The sequence below is a fragment of the Notothenia rossii genome, assembly GCF_949606895.1.
Source record: "Notothenia rossii genome assembly, chromosome: 6".
Classification (NCBI taxonomy): Eukaryota; Metazoa; Chordata; class Actinopteri; order Perciformes; family Nototheniidae; genus Notothenia; species Notothenia rossii.
The window spans coordinates 18,046,540-18,068,573 of NC_136909.1; the positions used below are offsets into that span (position 1 = coordinate 18,046,540).

The window sequence follows — 22,034 nt, forward strand, 5'->3', positions numbered from 1 at the left end:
ATGTTTTACCAGACAATGAGGAAGTTGTAAGTGCTCCTGTACTCAAGCACCGATTAGAAGGTTTAAATAAATCATTATTTACTGAGCAGTACCTCCACACGTCTGCAGAGCATTCATAAGTTCCTGTTTGGCGTTAAGGCAGTCGTTGGTAGAATAAATCAGCATGAAAATAATCTTCAGGGTCTGTGTTTGGATTGTACAGTACTTCAGGCAACTTTGGCTCTTGACATAAATCTGAACACTTCATTAGAGATTAGTTCAAGGTGCCCCGGCAACCATCTGCTCCACACAAGCAAGGGATCTTTGTGTCCTCGATGGGAAACTTGTAGTCGTAGGTGATCTCTTCATTGACACCTATTGGCTGCCGGGAGTAAATCACTATCTTCTTCCTGGACTCCACAGAGATGATCTTTGCATAACAGTTAGGCTGCAAGACAAAAAAGGTATTTTGCATTAATGACCTTACTAAACAAATTGTTACCTTAAGTAGCAGGTTTCAACAAGATTACTTTAAGACTTTTTAAAGACACTATTACAATTCTTTTTGAAAATGATTTGCAGTTACCACAACAGAAGAGCACCATATTTAAGATATTTGTATTCCCTGTAATGACAGACCACTAACTTTTAGGCTTTTAAAGGACCAGCAGAAACCCTATGAACCCCTTTAAAGGGGCTCTATTATGCTCATATTCAGGTTCATATTTCTATTGTGTGCCTCTACTGTGACATGTTTATGCTGTGATGTTCAAAAAGGTCTTTATTTTTCACATACTGTGCTGCAGCACCTCTTTTCACCCTCTGTCTGATTGGTTTGCTGGCAGAGTCTGTTGTGATTGGTCAACTGCTTAGAGATGTCCTGTCCCTAAGCCTATCACGTACAATGTGTCGGAGTGCTAACCAACAGAAGCGCCAGTGTTACATGGTGATGTCACTATTACAGAAGTAAACCAAGGAGTAAAATGGAGGCGTTTCAGGCAGGCGGTGATTGTGTGGGAGAGAAAACTCCCTTCAGAGGTAACCACAAAAACAAAATAACAAACAAACAAACAAAAAAAGCATAATAGAGCCTCTTCAATCTTCAACCCCATGGAGCTCTACTGGCTCGTACTCACATTGCAGCTGTGGTTGATAAACCTGGATAAGTTCCCATATTTAGTGGCATCAATGATGGTGTCCTGATCAACCCGGAACAAGTAGCTGCTGCCAATGCCCTCCTCCTCGTACCTCTGCTCCCTCATGTCAGCGATGATCTAAGGAGAGTGAAAACACATGAGCCTTTTCACAAGTGTTCTTAATCACCGTTACCGTCAGTCCTCACACTCCTGGAAAGTACCCAGAATAACAGGCGGGTCCCAGGGGGCCACTGGGCCGATTCAGGGGAAACAATCAGGGGAAAAGCGGCTCTCTTGAAAGCTCGACAGAGACATTTGTTACCAAGGGAGCATTATGAGCACATGACTAGCTAGTCTCACCTGTCTGATGATCTGGCCCACATACTCGATCACCATCTCATCTGCTGCGATCGGCTCCATTGCAAACAGGCCCCAATCATGAATATGACTCCGGCTGAAACGAATCCTCTTCCTTCGGAACTGATTTATTGAGCATGACAAGATGAGACACGTGCCATTCGTTAACACAGGCCACACATCTGCATTCAGGTCATTCAAACGACTTTGTTCTACCTCAGGTAAAAAAATATCTCAGACGTAGACTTTTCATTGTTTTGAGCAAAATCACATTAAAAAACACATTCACAAATAGTGTATTAAGTGAATTGGTGTGGTAGTATCCATCTCAACTGTGGAAACATCTTGAAACATCTGCAAATACAATGAAACTATCTATATCAAAGTCCTACAACTGGTCAGGTACGGAAAAGTTGTACATACAATACGTTTCTCACTATTCTGGCACCTTGCACAGCCAGTACAAGATACTTTGTTTACTTTATGTATATATAAATATTTATATATACATTTTATTTATTCACATGTCAATATAAGCATATGGGGAAATGCTGTTGTACTTACAAAGTTACATACACAAACAGTGCCTGATGAGATTTAATCAAATGGATATTCAACAGACCTCGGTTGTGACACTGATGAAAGACTATTCAATAGTTTTCTTTGTATTTAGACCAAAAGTATGCTAATAGTTACTACAGGTATATTTTTATAAAATGATTTTGGCATCAAGGTTTTCCCAAGTGATTTTGTCTGAACCTTTAATGTACTTACCTTCAGCTGGTTGAACTTGACTAGGTCACTGTCACAGCTGAAAGAGGAGAGCAGGCGACGCTGTTCAGACCTGAAGTCAGATCCGGCTCGCAGTGAGGTCTGTTGCTGGGCCGGGATGCTCGTTCCCTGAAACACATGTTGGCATTAAGCATTGACTCTAATAAACTGGGCAATGAGATCATCCCAGTTTCCTCTGGTTGATACCTGAGTGCTTGTAGATGGAAGCTCAGGGTTCAGCTTTGTGTGGTTGAGGTATTTCATTTTGTCTTTCTTGCTGATTTTGTAGAATCCTTCAGAGCGAGCAGAGCCGGTCCTGTGATTGGGCCACCAGGATCTGTGTTCCTCCCTCTGCTCTGCGACGACTTTAGTCAGTGAGCGGTGGTTAAGGAGGTCAATCAGAGAATAAAATGCACTATATTGTGTATTAGGCAAATAAAGTTATCTTAATATATTATTAGTTTGTAAATGAATGTTTCAATAGGAAACCTTGCAAGGGATTTGCAACAGTCCTTTACACCCAAGTAGTTTGAAGCTTCATTCACAAAGTTACATTTCATATTCAAAATCAACATTTGAATGCTGCTGAGCATTGTTTTTTTGATTCAAATATATACATACTATTATGGAATTCATTTGTGTATGCTACAGTTTCACATTGGAGATAATCACACCAATTCATACGATATAAGTTACTTAGTTCAGCGACTGTAAACAAGAGTTACAATTAGTAGACTAATTAATTAAGTGTGTGTAGTGTTATTAAGTGTTCATCTTTTGGTTCTAGACTGGAAACTTAAGAAACTGGGAGACATTTTTCTTACATCTTATAAACCCAGTGATAATAATAATTGATTAACTGATAATAAAACATATTGTAGATGCAATCCTAAAGTAACTCAATTGGATGTTATTCAATTTCAACATTAAAGTTGGTTAAAAAGGATATAAGTGTGAGGTATCCACAGAGTGTCACTGATCCACCCGAAGCCATTATCCCGCGCCTGCAGCCTGTCGTATGTCCGCTGCAGCAGCCTGGCGTCTTCTTCATCCAGACCCTCCTTCCAAACACTATGAAGTATCCTCCTCTCCTCAGAGAGAGAGCGCCACCTGTCAGAAGCGATGTTAGAGTGGAGAGAACTAGTGTTTCTTTTAAGAAGTCTTCTCCAATGAAGAATTCTCCACCTCCTCTTTCGCTTCCTCCACTCCTTTCTCCTTAATAAGGATTTGTCCGTCTCTCTACTATTCTCCTCATCCCGGAGCCCAGGCATATTCTCCAGGCCCTGCAAAGGCCTCATTCTCACACCTGAACTGACCCACATGCTTTTCCCTTGAGCGGAGTTAGAAGAAGACTCAGAGGAGCTAGATGGTGAGGACACTGAGATAGGGGAGCCTCCGAGAGAATCGTAAAACATTGGCTGTAAGGTCGTCACCATTTTTCTCTTGTGGACTATGGATCTCCGGGGTAGGATGATGTCCCTCCCAGGGGTCTTTGGGGCTGTGATATACGGATTGCTAGAAAGGGGGCTGCTAAGATGGGGGACCATCACTGTGTTACCTTCTGACGAGGTGGTCTCTCTGCCTGGTGTAGCTGGAGCTCTCGCAGAGCTGTACTGAGTCCATGCTCGTCTATCCTCGCGACCAGGCGTTTTGGGCATATCCTGGTATAAAGGGTACAAAGCAAGTGGAGAAAAAACGGCCTCGGTGGCTGTTGGAGAAAGCACTTCATTGGTAGATTCCTCACTTTCCAGTTCGGCCACTATGCCCTTGCCTGGTGTTTGGGGTCGTTCTTCCTCCACAGCGGGGGATGTGGGTTTGCTCCTCATCAGAAGGTCAGGGTCGCTGTCCACCAGGCAGCCAGTGGGAGTCAGAGGCCTCAGGTTTTCTCTGTTCCCCCGTGACATCCACTGAGGGCTCTCCATCTCTACGTCAAGATGTTGGCCCACTGCTACACAAGTATAACAATAAAATATTAGAAAAACATATTTTCAGCAACATTTCTTTGGAACAAATGTCTAAAAAGGGCCCAGTTGGAAAAGGCACGAGACGTACAGGGGACCATTTGCTGAAGCGCAGGGTCCCTTGGACGCTTTGTTTAAAAGTCACATTTCTTGTTGGGAAGTCCACCAGAACACAGAGACACACAGAAGGACCTCAAAAAGAAGCAAAACAACCAAAGACACTATGAAGAGAAAATCACCAGGAAGAGAAACACTTTACCAAAAGGTGAAGGAGAAAGAAAGGGGTGCAAAATGACCACAGAGAGACAAACAACACTCAAACTGTTCAACCTGGGAGTCCTAAAGGTGAGAGGGGCTGGAGATGGTCCGGGGGTTTGCTGGTTTGGAGCTCCATCATGTCCTCCAGACAGGACGGGAACTGGTTCTCCTCTCTTTTCTCCCAGTGATATGGATCTGGCCATTCCTGCAGCTCCAGCTCCAGCTTGGCACCAGGGGTCAGCGGGGCCGAGGGGGTGGCGGGGGGCTCAAGCTCCATCGACTCTTCATCTGACGATATGAAGATACACTCAACTCTTCTGTCGCCCTCCTCCTCCATGCCTTCATCTTCACGGCTGAGTTCAGAGTAGGACGAGTCCTCGAAGCTCTCAGAGGAGAAGGAGTCCGAGGAGTCGAAGTCTGACGAGAACTCGCTGTCCTCTGAGGAGCTGCTCTCTGAGAAACTCTCTATAGTTGGACAAAAAGAACCACACATTTTTAAACATGTCATTATTCATGAGATGTTCAATGTTACAACTGTATGATATTTAACGTACCGCCATCCAAGCTCGCCACTGCTTCACTAGCTTGGAAGATGACTGCATCTTCATCTTCTGTGTGTTTCTGTGCGGACTCCTTCTCTTCCTCAGGATGATTGCTGTCCTCATCATCATCCTCATCATCATCATCATCTCTGTCACACTACAGAAGAGCACAAGTTCAATTATCCATTCTTTCACACTTTAAAGTTGACAGCACGTGTATAACTTTGATAGAATCTAGTTCTAAGGGGACTATGAACAACCTCTCAATTTGCTGTGACCCCTGACTGCATATTTCAAGCTGTTTATCGAAATGCATGTAAGATATTTATTTCAAGTTAGGATTCAATCAACTTGATAACAAATAAAAACTAACAGCTGGCTTTGAAGTCTTTCTTTTTGCAATCTCACTATAATTTTCGGAGCAAAATGTATATTTACCAGGATTTGAGGATCATCATGAACTGGCACAACCGCGTCCAATTTATCTGATGTTGTTTCCTCATCTTGAAGTGTGTTATCTTTGTCTTTCCCTTCTTCATCATCATCATCGTCACTTTCAAGCTCATGTGGTCTTGAATGTCTGCGTTTGGCTCTCTCAGATGCGAAGCTCCCTTTGTCCTCCCCCTGTTTCACATCTACATGCAAAGAGAGCAACGGACAGAATTAAGTTACAGTCTATATAAATGAGTTCATAAATTGTAAATGAGGGGTAATCGCATTAAAAGCACTCACCAGAGCTTTCATGAGTAGAACACAACACATTTTCTATCTCTTCTGATGTAACAGTATCATCTGCTCTTTTCCTTTTTACCTGCGTGATGAAATTGGATTTTATTTATCAATTCATGCACGCTCAGAGGTCAAACGCTGGCATATTTCACATCATATAAAGCACAATAGCATACCTTGAATGAAGGCAGTGGAGGTTTTTTGCCCTGGCCACTGATGTGACAGAGGGGATTTATAAGTTTGCTCCTTTCTTCAATACTTGTTGCTCCACTTTTCAAAGGAGAAACGTGTATCTTATGAAAGAAAAGCCATAACAATGAACATACTGTCTCTAAAAGGACACATTTATGTATTTATTCATGCTGTTTCATCAACCAATGTATGAGACGACAGATGAAAGATAAAGAACTTACCTTTACTTTCTTCTCTTGACATACCCACCAGTCCTCAAATGCCTTGAAAGCGACCCCTTCAATCATTCGGCGTGTAATATCCTTCCTAATAATTGACTTCAGTTCATCCATGATGACTTCTAAAACCTTTTCCACCGTGGCCTTATGAGGGTTTTCCCGCACAAGCAGGAAGTCTGGTGGTGGCACAAAGGGGTTAAACCTGGGGAAAGGTGGAAGAGGCCATGGAGGTCGAGGGAAATGCAAAGGAGCGGTTGGAGGATTCCCCTTATCTAAAGTGCCTGGAGGATGAACAGGTAAGGGGTACCTGTGCACAGGAGGTGGGGGTCCAAGGAAGGTTGGTGGTGGAGGAATAGAAGATGGAGGCGGAAAACCGGGAGGAGGAATAGAGATGCCGGGGTGATGGCCCCGAGGTGGGATCCAACCCGGAGGTGGGATGGGGATGGTGCCATTAGGCAGGCGAGGTGGGATAGATGGGATAGACGGGGGAAAGGGAGGAAGGGGGAAAGCGAAACGGGTGGCTGGTGGATGGGGGCACCCTGATTTAAAAGCAGGAGGAGCTTTGGAGGAGGGGGGTTGAGTGTTGCTATTGAGAGAAAAGGATGGAGGCTGAGGGAGAGGGATCTGTCTGGCTGGTGTTGAAGCTCTGAACGCTCTTTTATTCGAGTAATCCTTATTCGAGTAATCCTTATTCGAACGACGCTCCTAAGACACAAAATAATCAGTTTAAGTCGTTTTCAGGACTCTAAAATAAAACGTAGATACCAACAACACTAACTACTACCACTTTTGATAGTAAAATGCGTAGTTTAAACAAAACAGGAATTCTCATGTAAAAACAAACAAATTCACATAATGATGTTTTTTTTTAAATGATCATGAACTTATCTTTTAGGACATTATTTTCCATTATGACCTTCTTTAAGAATGCTTGAGGAGTAATTACCTTTGAACGTGAGAATAACTGCAACCTTTCTGCCTCTTTTTTGTGGTTTACGTGAGCCCTCCTTTCAAAACGTGTGAAATCAGATGGAGGCTGAGAGTCTCTTGTTAGAAACAGAACAGCTTGAGTGGTTTCATCTGGCTCATCTTCAATGAGGTCATTGAAGGAGCGCTGATCTATCGTTGTGAAGTCACATGAAGTTGGAGTGCGAACAGGTGAGTCATCTGAGAAAGGGGAGGCGTTAGGGGAGCAAGGTGAGGTCGGGCTGTCCTGAGAGTGAACATCAGCCTCCAAAGAGTTTCTATAGAAGTAGGACGGGTCAGTACTCTGGCTGTTTATCAGCAAACTCTCAATACGAGAGTCCAAACTCTCCACCTCAGGCCTGGGGCTTGAAGAAGAGTTACCAGCAGTTTGGGGTAGTTCTGTAATGCGTGCATGGTCATCAGATGGAAAGGAAGCTGCTGTCTGATATTCAGATGTGAAATTAATGCTCAGGATACTTAAAGAGCTGGAGCTTCTATCAAAATCCTTAGAGGTAGCAGTGACCACAGCTCTGGACTCCTGACTGGGAGACTTAAAGTTAAAGGAAGCATTACTGTGATTGGGGGATTGTGCATTGTGCCCCCACAGTGCTAACTCTTGGCTGCTAGATTGTTTTGTGGTAGAATAAGATTCTGCTAGCTGGGGTTGGCATTGCCTCAAAATGAAGTTCATATCTGAGACTTCGCCGGATCCTCTGCAATACCTCTCAGTTTTACGACGCCAGAGCTCTCGTCTTAAAAGTTTGTGATCACTCAAGGTGGAGGGCTCCCCCTGGAGGACTGGAGTCGCCTGAAGACTGGAGTAGCAGGAGTCCTGGGACAGAGGAGTGGCAGACAGGCACTGGGAATGTGGTGTTAGCCTGAAGCTGCAAGGTGTATCCTGCCAAATACTGGAGTAGGCTGTGTCCAGAGAGAGGGGGGTGGCGATGCTGGTGGGACTGGAGATGCTCAGATGTGTCTGTGTGGCTGCGCTGCTCTGTAAGAGATAACAAGATAACACATGAGTTATATTGTCCATAAAAACGTATTAGTTCTACAGCTGGTTTATAAATATTGAATGTATTCGATATTCATAAACCAGAACAAAAATGAAAGCAGACCAAAACATTGATATATCATATTCATTTCATATATATAAATGTATATTAATTAGTATTAATTAAGAGTTTTTTTGATAGGACATGATTTGTCCCAATTCTCAAGAATGGGTGATATACGATTACTTCACGATTATAAATGGATCTGTTGTGTGAGTTGTAGCAAATCAAAAATGGGTTTAATTGTTTTATTTACTGTCCTGTCTATGAAAACATGCACCTCTTAGTTAAATGACCTCAATTGATCTTGATTTTCTTTGGATGGATGACTGAAAAACCTGAGGTGTGCTTGAGGAAACAGAGCAGAGTTTACCTGCCAAGTTTGGGTGTAGAAAGCAAAAGTATAAAGTTTAAAACTAATCTGAAAAATAACCTGTGATTTTGAAAGTGAATTAAAGGTTTGACCACTGGAACTGTATCTTTGGTATCTTGTAAACCTTTGAGGGTTAAGTGCTTTGTGTGTATAGCAGGAAAATAAATCAATAAATCAATCAATCAATCAATAAATCATAAGCAGCTTAAACAGTTTACCAGCAAACCCTCGACTAAGCTTTGAATAGCTTGCTCATTGCTGCCCACTGGCAGCGTCCAAGGAGTATAAAGGCCCCGTAAGAGGAGCTGGAGATATCGCGTCCTGTTTTCACCTGAGGAAGGTTGCATATTGTAATTAGTCAACAAACTCAAAGAGATTCAAATGTTTAATTACAATTCATACAAATATGAGGTAGTTCTAAAGTCACTCGTACCTTTAGGATCAATTTCCACATGAATAACATTTCCCATCACTGAGGTCTGATGGAGGTGCTGGACAGCTTCTTTTGCAGCCCTCACTGTGTCGAAGATGACCTTTGCAATCCCCAAATGCTTCTTGTTCTTAGGATTGTAAAATATTTTGACTTCTTCGATGTCCCCATATTTATTGCACATATTAGTCAAGAACGCCTCCCTCACATTGTCATTCAGCCTGGAAAATGTCACTTCTTTGGGAGGAACGGGGCCAACATACCATTCATCAACCTGAATGGACATAGGTAAACAAGAGCTCCCATTATTGTCATGTTTACTATTATTATAATAACTATGATGCTCATAATGAAGATTACCTTAAATTTAGAAATCAAAAGGTCAGTCTTGTTGCATTTGCTCCACAGGCGGCAGACACGGGGATCTCTGACTGTCTCTACAGGAAACAGACCTAAATCCTCCACCTGTTGAAGTAAACAACATCCATCAATATAATGTGGGGGGAGAAGTATTACGTTATTTTCATTCAACGAAAGTAGCAGTTGCACACAGAAAAGGACTCTGATACAAGTTAAAGCATTAATAACATCACTTAAATACAAAATAATCTTCAAGTATAAAAGTGTAGTACTACTGTATCAACACACTGAGATTGGCTCTGGCTGTGTTAATTACTCATAAATTATACTATTAGATTATTGATAGGAATGCAAGCAGCATTCAAACATTGTAGCTTACTAAGGTGGTAGTCTTGAGCTAATACTCTTTTGCTTTATTTAGAGGTTGCTTCATTTGAATAGTTTAACAATTGAAAAGTATTTTACAAGAATATTTGTATTAATTTTTCTTAATGTAATCCTAATGTGCAAAGTAACAGAAACAGTAGAATCCAAATGTTAAAATGGAGTAATAAGCACAATAGAGCAAAGTTACTTCTAGGTTGAAGTAGAAGTATAAAGCAGCAGAGAATTAAAAATATTAATATCGTAAATGTAAGTACGCTATATAAATTCACTTTAACCCACTTATCTATTTACATGTAGACTCCTGCATTTACTTGGTCACTTACATTCTCTGCATTATTTAGCTTGTTTTATTTTTTATTTTATTTTTCTGAGATACATATAGTTTACTTCATCTGCATTACTTGCACATTAGTCTGCAACATAATATGCAGTTTTTTATTCTAATCTATACCACTCTGTTTTTCTTGCACTATTTTTATTTAAAGAAAATCTACTGTAGCTACGTGCATATGACAATAAAGCCTTTGAATCTTGAATCTTTGATAATAGAAACAAAGGCAATGCTTGTTGTGATCAATATAGGAAACAGGCGGCCATGTGTAATAGACAACACAAATATATGTATAAATGCTCACGGGTATGTTAAATTGCTGTCCATCGTAACGATACACTTTGTACAGTCCTTTCGTCAATGCAGGGTCAATAATCAACTTGCAGCTTCTCCAGAACTGAGGCGGTGTCTCTCTCTCAGAAGTTTGTTTTTCGCTTTCCATTACATTCGTCAAAACCTGGAAATAAAAGATTATAAACACCGTATCATTTAGCATGATCAACAGAGCTGTTTACATCAGTCCGCCACTGGAGCTTAACACGCCCCAACAGGTGATGGAGAGCATCACCTGTAACGTTATCCTTCTCAAACAGATTGTGAAATTAAACGTGATCAAATACTCAAAGTTAAGTCGACCAATAATATGCTTTATCTCGCTTACCTGTAACTACAAAGGTTATATCCTTTGGTGGAGCAACATTGTGGAAAAGCTGTTGGGATCTTCGGTTGTTTTTACAGTTCGTCGCCCAGGTGGATAGAAGATCAATCCGCCAGGAGACAGAGACGGAATATAGATCCATCGGTGAGGCGGAAGGATTTAGATGGGTTGAAGGTGTGAACAGGTGTGAGGTGTGTTTCTATAAACCTTAATAATACATGTTTATAATTATAATATTAATAAGTTATGAATACAGCCTATGACTTACTAACAATCAAACAAAAATCGAATAATATGACAAAATATAAAAAGTTAATGTAAAATATAAATGTTAATCAGATGTAAATCAGGGGACTCCGAATAGAGCATGATAAATGGATCATTCATTTAAAGTTTAAAGAAAGTATTGAGTATTACACATTGTCAGTGTAATGGCATTAATAATCCAGTTATAAAACATAATTACAGAGATGTTTTTTGTGAAAATGTATAACTGATCACACAATAATAAGAAAGAGCATAAATAAATAAAAAGTGTTTACAAGCATTCTTATGTATTATTCATTGAATTCTTATCTTGTTTGTATTGCTTGATTGTGCTTTTCCTCAAGTATGCAAAGCTTCTTTGGTAATGATGACTAGGGCTGTATAAATCTGATGTATTATTTTTGACTTTTTTTTTTAATAGTGACCATTAATGTGTAATCATTGGATATAACAAATATTTTTTTCACAATATTTATTTTGGGAGTAAACTCTATTGTAACAGGGAGAAGAGAACAGAAGAAGGAAAATCGGGTTGGAAAATCGATTCTGTGCTATATTTAGCACAGGCGAATGCAGGGAAGATGTGGACTACTTGTTCAAAGAAACAACAAAACGTGCACCAATAGAGAAAGGATTGTCGGAAAAAGTCAGCAAGCGTAGGAGTTTGTGTGCTTTGTTATAATGCAGTCATGCTTTGACTGAGTGACAGCTATCTCAAACTGTAAGTGCAGACTTCCTGTGTGGTTTTCCTTTTGGTTGTTCATAGACCAAAATGCCATTTATGCAATACATGTCTATAGTTTTCCTTATTTGTTTTATCCAGGCATTACTGTAAATGTAAAAAACCGTATTAAAAAAATTCAAACAAAACTCAAATGATCACAGATGTGTTTTATTCCCGAACCGGCAACAAAAACAAAGTCCTGCTGACTCAAGTTTAAAACACCAGATATATGCAAAACTTACAATACAGTATTTGCTGAAAGAAAAAAATCCCTTTAAAGCTGTGCATCGACACAAACAGTGGAACCTCTCTATATACATTAATATGGATTAAATAAATAAACCAGCAAAATGACCCACAGAAGAAAATGCCTTCATTTGCATTGATCTGTGGTAATTCCTTTCAGAAGTGTCCAGAGAGTTTGAGGTTATCTGGATAAAACCTTCTTTATATATTTCTTCGTGTGAAAATAAACATCAACAGTGATCAGAAAGGTAACAACCATTTTTCTAAACGTGTGTGTTGGTGATTGACCCCTTTTGGATTCTAGCTCTCTGGTTTGTGTCACGAAGATATTATTATCAGGTGGAAACTATTTCAATGCAAATATTGGGCGCTAGTGATCTCCAGAAACATAACCATAACTCTGCACAAACAACGTTTAGATAAATGACCACAGAGTTACCTTGGTATAATATCAGTATTTTACAGTTGAGCAATAGTATTATGAACAAAATCAATTGTCGTCCAGCAGCTAAAAATATTTGCATATTTCTTCATTTAAGCACTTACTGTGATTTTGTACCAGTGTTACAGTAGATATAAAGAAATGTATAGAAAATGGTCAAACCCATGTAAAACTATTCAACAATGTGCCGCAGGTCAAAGGCCCCACACGCTAATTCACACAATCTGTAACCTAAACAACGTGTGCACACACTCAAGTTTGTAAACTATTCAAAGTAAAAAACATACAAACTCTAAAACAACAGTTCCAATATGTGCATGCTTTGTAACAATACATTCAACAATACTTCTAAAGCTAGTTACCATTTATGGATAACAGCATGTTCGCAAAAGCAGCAGGAAATCAAGAAAACTCATCATATTTTGTACCCTACATTTATTCTGCTATTTATTGTGCTACAGAAATATGTGTACTGCAATAACACCTTTTATTCAGAAGTGGAATTTTGGCTCAGATTACACACAAATACTGTTGGGTTGATTTATACTGTAACTATTTGTTTTGTAAAAGATCTTAACTGCTTTTTGCTCAAATCTTAAGACTCAAATGCAAACTGATTTTCGAAGCTAGTTTAGCAAATTGTAACATGTACATTGTTCAAGACTAAAACATGTAGTAAAGTTCCTACACGATTCTTATGCATGTATTGTATTATATGATTATACTTACTCATTAAACAACCAATTAGTCCAATGAGTATGAATGTTTGCATATAAAAAAACGTTTTAAAACATGCAAGTTGTTCCATAATTTCGGATTTAAAGCCTGTATACAGTGATTCAAATCAAACTGATATTTCAGTCAGATAACTCAAACCTTGATTTTGAACGTCTGCATTGAAAATAAAGGTCTGGTAATGCTCTCTACAAAGCCTCATTTAAAGCCAGACAAATGTGAGAACATGTGAAATCAATGCAACCCACCATGGGACAATATAAAGGCCACAGGTGCATGCAGCAGTGGTGGTGAGTCAGTAGTGTGTCTGCCCGCAGCAGCATAGATTAAACCGTGGCAGCTCAAATAGACCATTAAAAGGAGCAGGACTATCATTTTATACCAGGCTTCAACAAAGGCTTTTGTTTCACATGAATATAGAAAGAAAAGCGGCAAGGTTCAAGAGGCTTGATCCCATCCCCTGCTGTCAACATGTCTTTGGGCAAGATACATCACCCTGAAATGCTCCTGTAGGCATGTCTACAGTACTGAAGTGTTTGGATGTTGCTTTGGACAAAAGCGTCAACTAAACGTTAGGAAATGTAAAAACAAGGAAGTACAACTTTAATTTGTGCAAAGTTATACCTAACAAATAAAGCTTTTATAAGAGAATTTCACAATAAAGGCATTGTTGAATGTCTGCTGCTGTAGCGTGCTTACTGGCTATGATCAAGGATAGTGGATAGTGGCCTTCAGGTCGTCGTTCTCACCCCGATGGTCCAGCTGGCTCTGGAGCTGGATGACCTGCTCCAGCTCTTTGATCTGCCGGTCCGTTTTGTGACTGACCAGAGTGCGGTAAAAGTGGACGGCGAACATGATAAAAACGAGTCCAAACGGCACCATGATGCAGGTGGAAGCGATGGCTGCAGCCTGCCCTGAACTTATAGTGCTGTTCTTCTCGTCGAGGCTTCTGAGGGGTAAGAACTTCACCCAGCACAAGAGCATCACCTCTGTGAGGAAGAGGAGGGTGCCGATGACTGTGGAGAAAGCCCAGGCCAACTCTATGTGGCGATGCATGCGCTCGTGGGGAGACTCGTGGACGGAGTTGAGGTTGTGAACATTGCTGACAGCCTCGAGATTCGGGAGGATGCATGTGCTGACCATGAGGGCGAAGAGGTGGACTGCAACCAGGACTGTGGTGCAGGCACTGAAGGCTATCAGCAGCCCGGGGGGGTACTTAAATTCCGGCTCCAGCTGTACCTCCACCATGGCAACCTTGGAAAATCATACAAGAACAATTTATCTTCTCCAATTGATATCTTCATCAGTGAGTAACACAATAGACATGGCTATCAGTTATATTGCTCTACATGTTTTACTTAAAAAGTCTAACATAGACAACTCTAACCACTGCTTTCTCTTGCCACACAGCAAACACAGACAGCTGCGTATGTGGATAGAATATAATGTAAAATACAAGTATTTTTAGATGTTGTTCTTGTTCGGAATTGGACCTATTAGTAGTGTGTGGACAAAAGAGTAAACGCAGACTTTACAATAAAGAGATGTACGGGCCCCTGAATGTCATAAGAGCAGGACAACTAAGTAACTGTAACTGCATTGCTTAAATACAGATTTGTAAATCAATCATACCATTATACGAGCCACATATAAGCTGGAGAGGAGCATGGGTTATAGTTGTATGCAGTATTGGTGTAGCTTGAGACAAATTTACATTTTGCCAAAGAAAATACGATTTAACATGAACTAAAACAAATTAACAAGTGTCGAAACACTTTGACATTTCCCGAAACACTTTAACATTTGCAGAAACACTAACATTTGCCGAAACAAAATAGAGAATCATACCGGAAAGGGAATGCCCATCATACCAGAAGTGACGTGCAAGTGATTGACACAAACTTAAGTTTGTTTTGGCTGATAGACCGCCGGTACCTATGGACCTTTACGGTCGTTAAACATGTTTTGTCCGTTCTGTGGAAACCACCTGGGTCACGTGACACAGTTTTGCTCATCGCGATATACTTTCTCTTGGGCAAGAGATACGTTCTCGTGCACACAAGAAAGTTACAGGTTCGCCAAGTAGGAAGTGGAGCTGTGTCGACCTTCATTAGACAGCTAAAGAGCAACTACAGGCTGCTTCGTTACACACACACACACGCACACACACACACACACACACACACACACACACACACACACACACACACACACACACACACACACACACACACACACACACACACACACACACACACACACACACACACACACACACACACACACACACACACACACACACACACACACACACACACACACACACACACACACACACACACACACACACACACACACACACACACACACACACACACACACACACACACACACACACACACACACACACACACACACACACACACACACACACACACACACACACACACACACACACACACACACACACACGTTTTCAGAAGATATTAAGATACTGTCGTCTGTTCCGGTACTGCGGTCAACTCAATCGGGCCTTTACGGTAATCGCCGAGAAGCGGCACTGACGCTAGTAGCACAAGAGTAAAATAATGCATGTTTTTTCTGCTTTATTTGCGATACAAATAATTTGTACCATAAGTTCTTAATAAAACTGACACTGTTTGACGGCTACCAACAATAAAATGCTACTTGAGCCTCGCAGATGGGGCTGCTGCAGCCCCCTCAGCACCCGCCCCCCTTCCCGCGTCCATTCGCGATGTCTCGCTGTCTCGCAGCAAGCAGGAAACCACACCAGTAAGCCAGCTCACACTGTCAGCTCCTTGCAGCAGCGAGCCATTGGGCGAGCTGACCAATCAGAGCACACTGGCCTCACAGGGAGAGGGGGGGCAGGAGCTCCAACAAGGCATTTAGGACAGAGAGTGAAATTCAGTGAATACACATACTATACAGATATGCTGTATGAGAAACCAATGTGAGTTTGGAAAATTGCACAATGTAAATCTATTCTAGTAGACCTCGACAATGGAATTATGATCAGTAGAAATGGCCACGTCATGGGACCTTGAAGAACTTATGGTAAAACATATTTTTATCGCAAATATAGCTCAAAAACATGCATTATTTTATTCTTGTACTAGCGTCAGTGCCGCTTCTCGGTCGATTACCTTAAAGGCGCAACTAATCTCGCACTCACAAATAAAGAGCTGCTGATTTGACCAAGCAAACGCGAGAGACGGCTGAGTTAACTGCAGTGTTCCACTGCACTCCGACAGCACTGAGCACTACATTGAGATTAAGATTAAACACATTTATTTAATTTGGGAACACACACATACGGTTACCTACAGTATGGAGTTGGCCAGATGTGTGTAAATGACTGTTCATGGTATTTGAAAACAATTGCCGGTGTCGGACATACACAAACACAGAGCGGAACTGAGCACAGCACAAACGTCATGCGCCTTGTGGACCGAACATCTCCTTCACACAACGCGTAATAGAGGGAATAATCGGGCAGTTCTGTGTGTGTGTGTGTGTGTGTGTGTGTGTGTGTGTGTGTGTGTGTGTGTGTGTGTGTGTGTGTGTGTGTGTGTGTGTGTGTGTGTGTGTGTGTGTGTGTAGAAGTGTGTGTAGAGGTGTGTGTGGCTATAACGAAGCAGCCTGTAGTCGCTCTTTAGCTGTCTAATGAAGGTCAACACAGCGAAGGCAGTGTGTAAAAGGCACAGCTCCACTTCCTACTTGGCGAACCTGTAGCTTTCTTGTGTGCACGAAAACGTATCTCTGCGCCCGAGAAAGTATATCGTGATGAGCAAAACCATATCACTTGGCCCAGGTGGTTTCCAAAGGACGGACAAAACATGTTTAACGACGATAAAGGTCCATAGGTACCGGCGGTCTATCAGCCAAAGCAAACTTAAGTTTGTGTCAATCACTGGCACGTCGCTTCTGGTATGATGGACATTCCCTTTCCGGTTTGATTCTCTAGTTTGTTAAAGTGTTTCGGCAAATGTTGAAGTGTTTCGGGAAATGTTAAAAGTGTTTCGACACTTTAACCCTAGAGACAAATTTGTCTCTAGCTTTGTATAAGTGTTTTGCATCTCGTTAATTTTTTTTTGTTAATGTTAAAATCGTATTTTCTTTGGTAAAAGTGTTTTGCTAATGTAATTATTTTTTATAAAATGTAATTTTGTTTTATAAAATGTAAATTTGTCTCAATCTTTGTTAAAGTGTTTCACACTTTGTAATTGTCGATTGCAGCTCTCAGCCACCGAAGTGTAAGGATATAAAATGAAAGTATTCCTAAAAATTGAATTAAAAAAATTGAAGCAAGTGCAAGTGGAATTATATATCTTACCTCCCCATTAATACATTTTAGAAACAAGTATGGCTACTTGTCCACTTGTGTTACCTAAATAAGCTAATAATACAAGCTTATGTTAACTTGGTGTTTTCTGTCAATTGAAAACCAAAGGAACAAAGACATTTAAGCTTATCTGGCGCCCGCAGCTCACAGCCAAAATGCGAGTGAGCGAGGGAGAGAGGAAGGGCGCACCGGTACCGGTGTTGTGTCAAATGATGCACCCCCGTCCTGAAATGCACCCCCTGGCCTGCCGTAAAAAGCACCCCCCAAAATAAAAATGTTTCTATTAATCTCACCCTCAAGCACTTGATGTAAAAATAAACAATACATTATAAAGCACAAGTACAAGCACAAGTATACAGACAGGACGTCACAATTAAATAAAAACATATATTAAATAAAAAATGTACTGAAAAATAAGTGACGAATGAATGCAAAATCCAGGATTCGACAACCCAACCATCAAAAAGACAACATAGTATAGCGGACTATACCCCGTGTCAAGGGGTGCATTTCATGACGGGGGTGCATAATTTGACACAACACCGGCGCTGTTGTTATTAGAATCTGGTGCTAGCTGCTCTAACGGATATAAGAAGAAGATGTTTCTACAATAATGTGGAGGGAGAGTCCTCTCCAGTCAGACTGAGCTAAAATCTCGCCTAGGGCTGCACATTTTCTAGAGCCGGCCCTGGCTATGCGGTCTACTTGTTGTGGCGGAAGGTTATCCCGCACTGGTATGTTGGCAAGCACAGTAGAGTTTACATAAAGTGTTTTGTTTATCTTGTTCCGTTATTATCATTCCACTACTGCATCCGTGAGATACATCTCGTGCACATTCAGGCACACGCATCTCGGAGTATATTTTATTACCTTTTTTTTTTTTTACAACACTGTCTGTCATTACGGAAATGATAGGTGGAAAATATTAAGCTCTGCAGCAGTCATTAGGCCTTTAAAGTGACAGCCTTTGAAAACAATCATCTGCGTCACATAACGTCCGGCTTTGCGTCTGCAGTACATGCCGATGGCCTAAAGTTGAGTTTACATTAACGCACTAATACTCTGTAACAACAATAAGTTAAATCAATGATAACTTACCATTGCGAATCCGGACAAAAGAGCAGAAGTGCGACTCGTGGCTTTTAACTTTGCTCGACTCAAGTACAGTTTTCTCCATGACAGAGCCTGCAAGGAGTGCTCGTTCAAACTCATTCCGAAAAGTTACTGTCCCGATGAACTTTTACAAATTAAAGATATCAACCGAAGTGATTTACTGGATGGAAGTCGATGAAGTACACCGACGAAAAGCACACGCTGGGAATTTGCTTCAGATGAGGTAAAACATATAATAAACACTAGATAGTACAGAAAGCTATCAAACTATTTCAAAACTTTCCTCCAACAGCTGACCGACTGTCAGGGTATATCAGGAAACACAAGATACCCACAAACCACTGCGGTAGTCCGCCTCCTTGCGCCAGAAATTCATAATGGAGCTCTTGTTTTGTCTTTTTCTTTAAGATAACATCTTTTTGTATCATAAACCCATCCGCTCATCTGCTTTTCTGCATATGTTAGTGGCATGTGTTTTTCTTTCCCTTTTCCACTCATTATTCATTTCATAAAACATGGACACATTAACAGCATGCTGCATGTGTATACAAAGCTATGAAAGCCCATTTCCGCCATAGACTGTACAGTGCGATGAAAAACAGATCTTCAAAAAAAGTATTTATGGCGTCATTTTCGCCTGGGACATGTCACCACCACCTTTTGAAACTGACAATTGTGGCCCCATTACTTTTTAAAAGTTTAACTTACAAATGTTCTGAAAAAATAGTTTATAGTAGTGTTCATAAATAAATGTAATAATTTAAAGAACACTGGATTAGTGTCAAGATGTGCAATTTGGACATGTTAGAAAACTTTAATAGAAAATGTTTTTAAAAAACGTTTTCCTTACTCTACTGACTGAAGTAAATGTTGTCTTCTTGCTTTATTTTCTTGTCAAAGAGTAGAAGAATGCAGTTTACATGAAACAGGAAATATTTGTCCCCATTTCCAAACAAAATTGTTATTGTTGCAAAAAAAAAAATTTAATAGAGGAAGAGCTTGTGTCTTTGATTCAGAAGGTGGTGAGTTCAATCCCAGCCATGCAGTTATCCTGTTGATTTGTATTGTGCTGCTTGTTAAATTTGTGCGTGTTCTCACATAGTATCATGGAGAAGAGCTTCAAATCTGAGGTCTCAAACCTGTTAAAAATACGAACCCTTACACTCCTGTTGCTGAGTTTTAGGTAGTAGCTAAACCTTTAATAGTAAAACCATTTTTGAAGCTAATAAACATTTATATCTGGCTATTGAGGCCTCTGAATCGTGCCAAACTCAATCAAAGTTCATTTGTAAGTGAAAATATTTGTACATTCATTTATTTATTTCCATATTTATAAATGTTTTCTTGTATTTATTTATTTGTGTATTTATTTCCACATTTATTTATTCCTGTATTTAGGTATTCATTCATGTTTTTTTACTTGTGTCATGTTCTGTCCTCCATACCTTCAAATTCACATCACAGCAAGACCTATAGTACGGGTTTCAACATTTTAAAACACATTGGTGGTCCGGTGGTCCAGAGGTCTATGCGTTGGATTATCATGCAGGTGCTCATGGTTCAACACCCAGGAGAAGGACATATTTTGTCTTCTGCTATGCTGGTGTTAAATCTGGAGAAAAGGTCCCCACACTTTTTCGAACAAAGTTACGCCCATTTCAGCTATAGCTTACTTTTGGCAAAAGCTTTAGTCTCTGGCTCCTTCAACATTGGAGCAGATACAAAAGAAATTAAATACATTAAAAAGTTCAAGAAAAAAGTGCAAAGAATTTTTTTTATGTGAATACAACACTTACTCGATATTAGTTTTTTCAAAAAATAATAATCAAAAAAGTAATTTAACCTAGTAGGCTATTTCGAAAAACGATGACTTGGTTTCTAAAAATAAGTAAAAAACGTTTCAATTGTATTACATTGTATCTCACAATAGGGACTTATTTGTGTTGTGATGCTGCTGCAGCACAGGAGAAAGTTTAAATAATCCGTCACTTGTGTTTGTGAGGATTTTTGCAGTGTTGAGTTCGCACATTTGACCAATGTGGAATGAATAGAGGGGATAGCATAGGAGCCCTCCACCACCTGAGGGCAGCAAGCACAACACATCAGTAAATTACTAGCCTAAATCCATTATTAAAAAAGAGTGTCACAGTCCTAATGCATCATACTCTATTTGCTTAAGTAGATCTTCAATCTGTTTGTAGTACACCTGCTGTTGAATAAAAACATATATAAACTATATTAATGTCCATTGGTAATAAAAAAAACTAAACTTTGTAAAAAGAAAACACAACAAATTGTGAATGAATGATAAATAGTTTAATGCAATAAAAACAGCATTCATTGGCATGTAGCAGCATATCCTTATTTCTGAGAGACAAATAAAATGTGTCGAGTTATATAACCTAGGTAAAATAATACAAAACCAGTGCAGAGAACTTCCCTGGTGTTGGATCAGTACCATACATTACTCAATTCACAGTGAAATCAAAATACAGTCAAATAATGCCAAATATATATGCCAATATCTGATATTGCATGAATTTGTCCACCACTTCATGCTACCACTGGATGATGCCAAAGAGAGACGTTTATCTATATATATATTATGGCCTCACATGATTATTATATCACCATCTTTATATCCTACAGTCTAAGCCATGTGGTGTTTGTATGGAGCTCTACCCAACACTGGATCTAATATAAAGCAATATTTGTAGGTGAAATGGCCAGCTTTCCCTTTTAATTAATGTAAGACATCAGATCAACATAGCCAGCAGTAATGTAAACGTTTAATACATAAATAGTCCCTCAAATAAGGGGAAACTAAATGTATTGGGCAGATTAACCAAATGATCATATACAATCATATTTGCTAGCAAATGTTGAACAATAAAATGATGTTGACACTTACAATCTGATATCTTTAATCAGGTTGTGCTGATTATATGAGGTTAATTACTCTACCTGTCAAAAACCATTGCATTGTTTGGTAATTAAGCTACAACATTTAGGAAATTGTAATCATCATTACTAACACAAAACCTATAATACATAATGGTAAAAAACTATTTCGAATGCCTTATTTTTACCTGTATAGCTAGACTCACACATCCCGCAAAAAACAGTAGAAGCGAAGACGGAGGTGTGTGGGAGTGAATCATCTTGTGTTGCCTGCTGATCTCCATTTCCTGTTGCATTGCTGCTGCTGTCACGTCGCTCGTGTATCATCATTGCGAGATGCCATGCAGCGTCAAAATATGCATATCTTACTTATATTGATTTATAATCACTATTTTACATTCCCAACATGTGTTCAATCACTTTAGTCTGCCTTCTAATTTTCGACTGCCTGTTTTTGCTAACCAGAATGCTGTTAGCTAAGTAGGAAGTCGGTGTTCCCCACGTTTCCCATGGTTCCTGAACGCAGCACAGTGAACATTG

General features: G+C 40.1%; 2 protein-coding genes across 2 annotated transcripts; both read right to left on the reverse strand.

The window, feature by feature from the left end:
* Positions 1 to 137: 137 nt before the first annotated feature.
* Positions 138 to 10,777, reverse strand: LOC307043916 (histone-lysine N-methyltransferase SETD1B-A-like). Its single transcript, XM_079688865.1, has 18 exons — positions 10,707 to 10,777; positions 10,350 to 10,502; positions 9,328 to 9,432; positions 8,971 to 9,241; positions 8,756 to 8,868; positions 7,090 to 8,103; positions 6,147 to 6,848; positions 5,910 to 6,026; positions 5,737 to 5,815; positions 5,443 to 5,639; positions 5,017 to 5,161; positions 4,535 to 4,927; positions 3,193 to 4,191; positions 2,451 to 2,617; positions 2,247 to 2,372; positions 1,476 to 1,595; positions 1,116 to 1,253; positions 138 to 427 (listed from the first exon to the last, which is right to left on the reverse strand). The coding sequence occupies exons 2-18, from the start codon at positions 10,485 to 10,487 to the stop codon at positions 254 to 256; spliced, it is 4,998 nt and encodes a 1,665-aa protein (XP_079544991.1). The 5' UTR covers positions 10,488 to 10,502; positions 10,707 to 10,777; the 3' UTR covers positions 138 to 253.
* A 1,069-nt stretch (positions 10,778 to 11,846) lies between these two features.
* LOC307044091 (calcium release-activated calcium channel protein 1-like) lies at positions 11,847 to 18,945 on the reverse strand. Its single transcript, XM_079689131.1, has 2 exons — positions 18,579 to 18,945; positions 11,847 to 14,371 (listed from the first exon to the last, which is right to left on the reverse strand). Exons 1-2 carry the CDS (start codon positions 18,690 to 18,692, stop codon positions 13,826 to 13,828), a joined length of 660 nt encoding a protein of 219 aa, XP_079545257.1. The 5' UTR covers positions 18,693 to 18,945; the 3' UTR covers positions 11,847 to 13,825.
* Between the last annotated feature and the right edge of the window lie 3,089 nt (positions 18,946 to 22,034).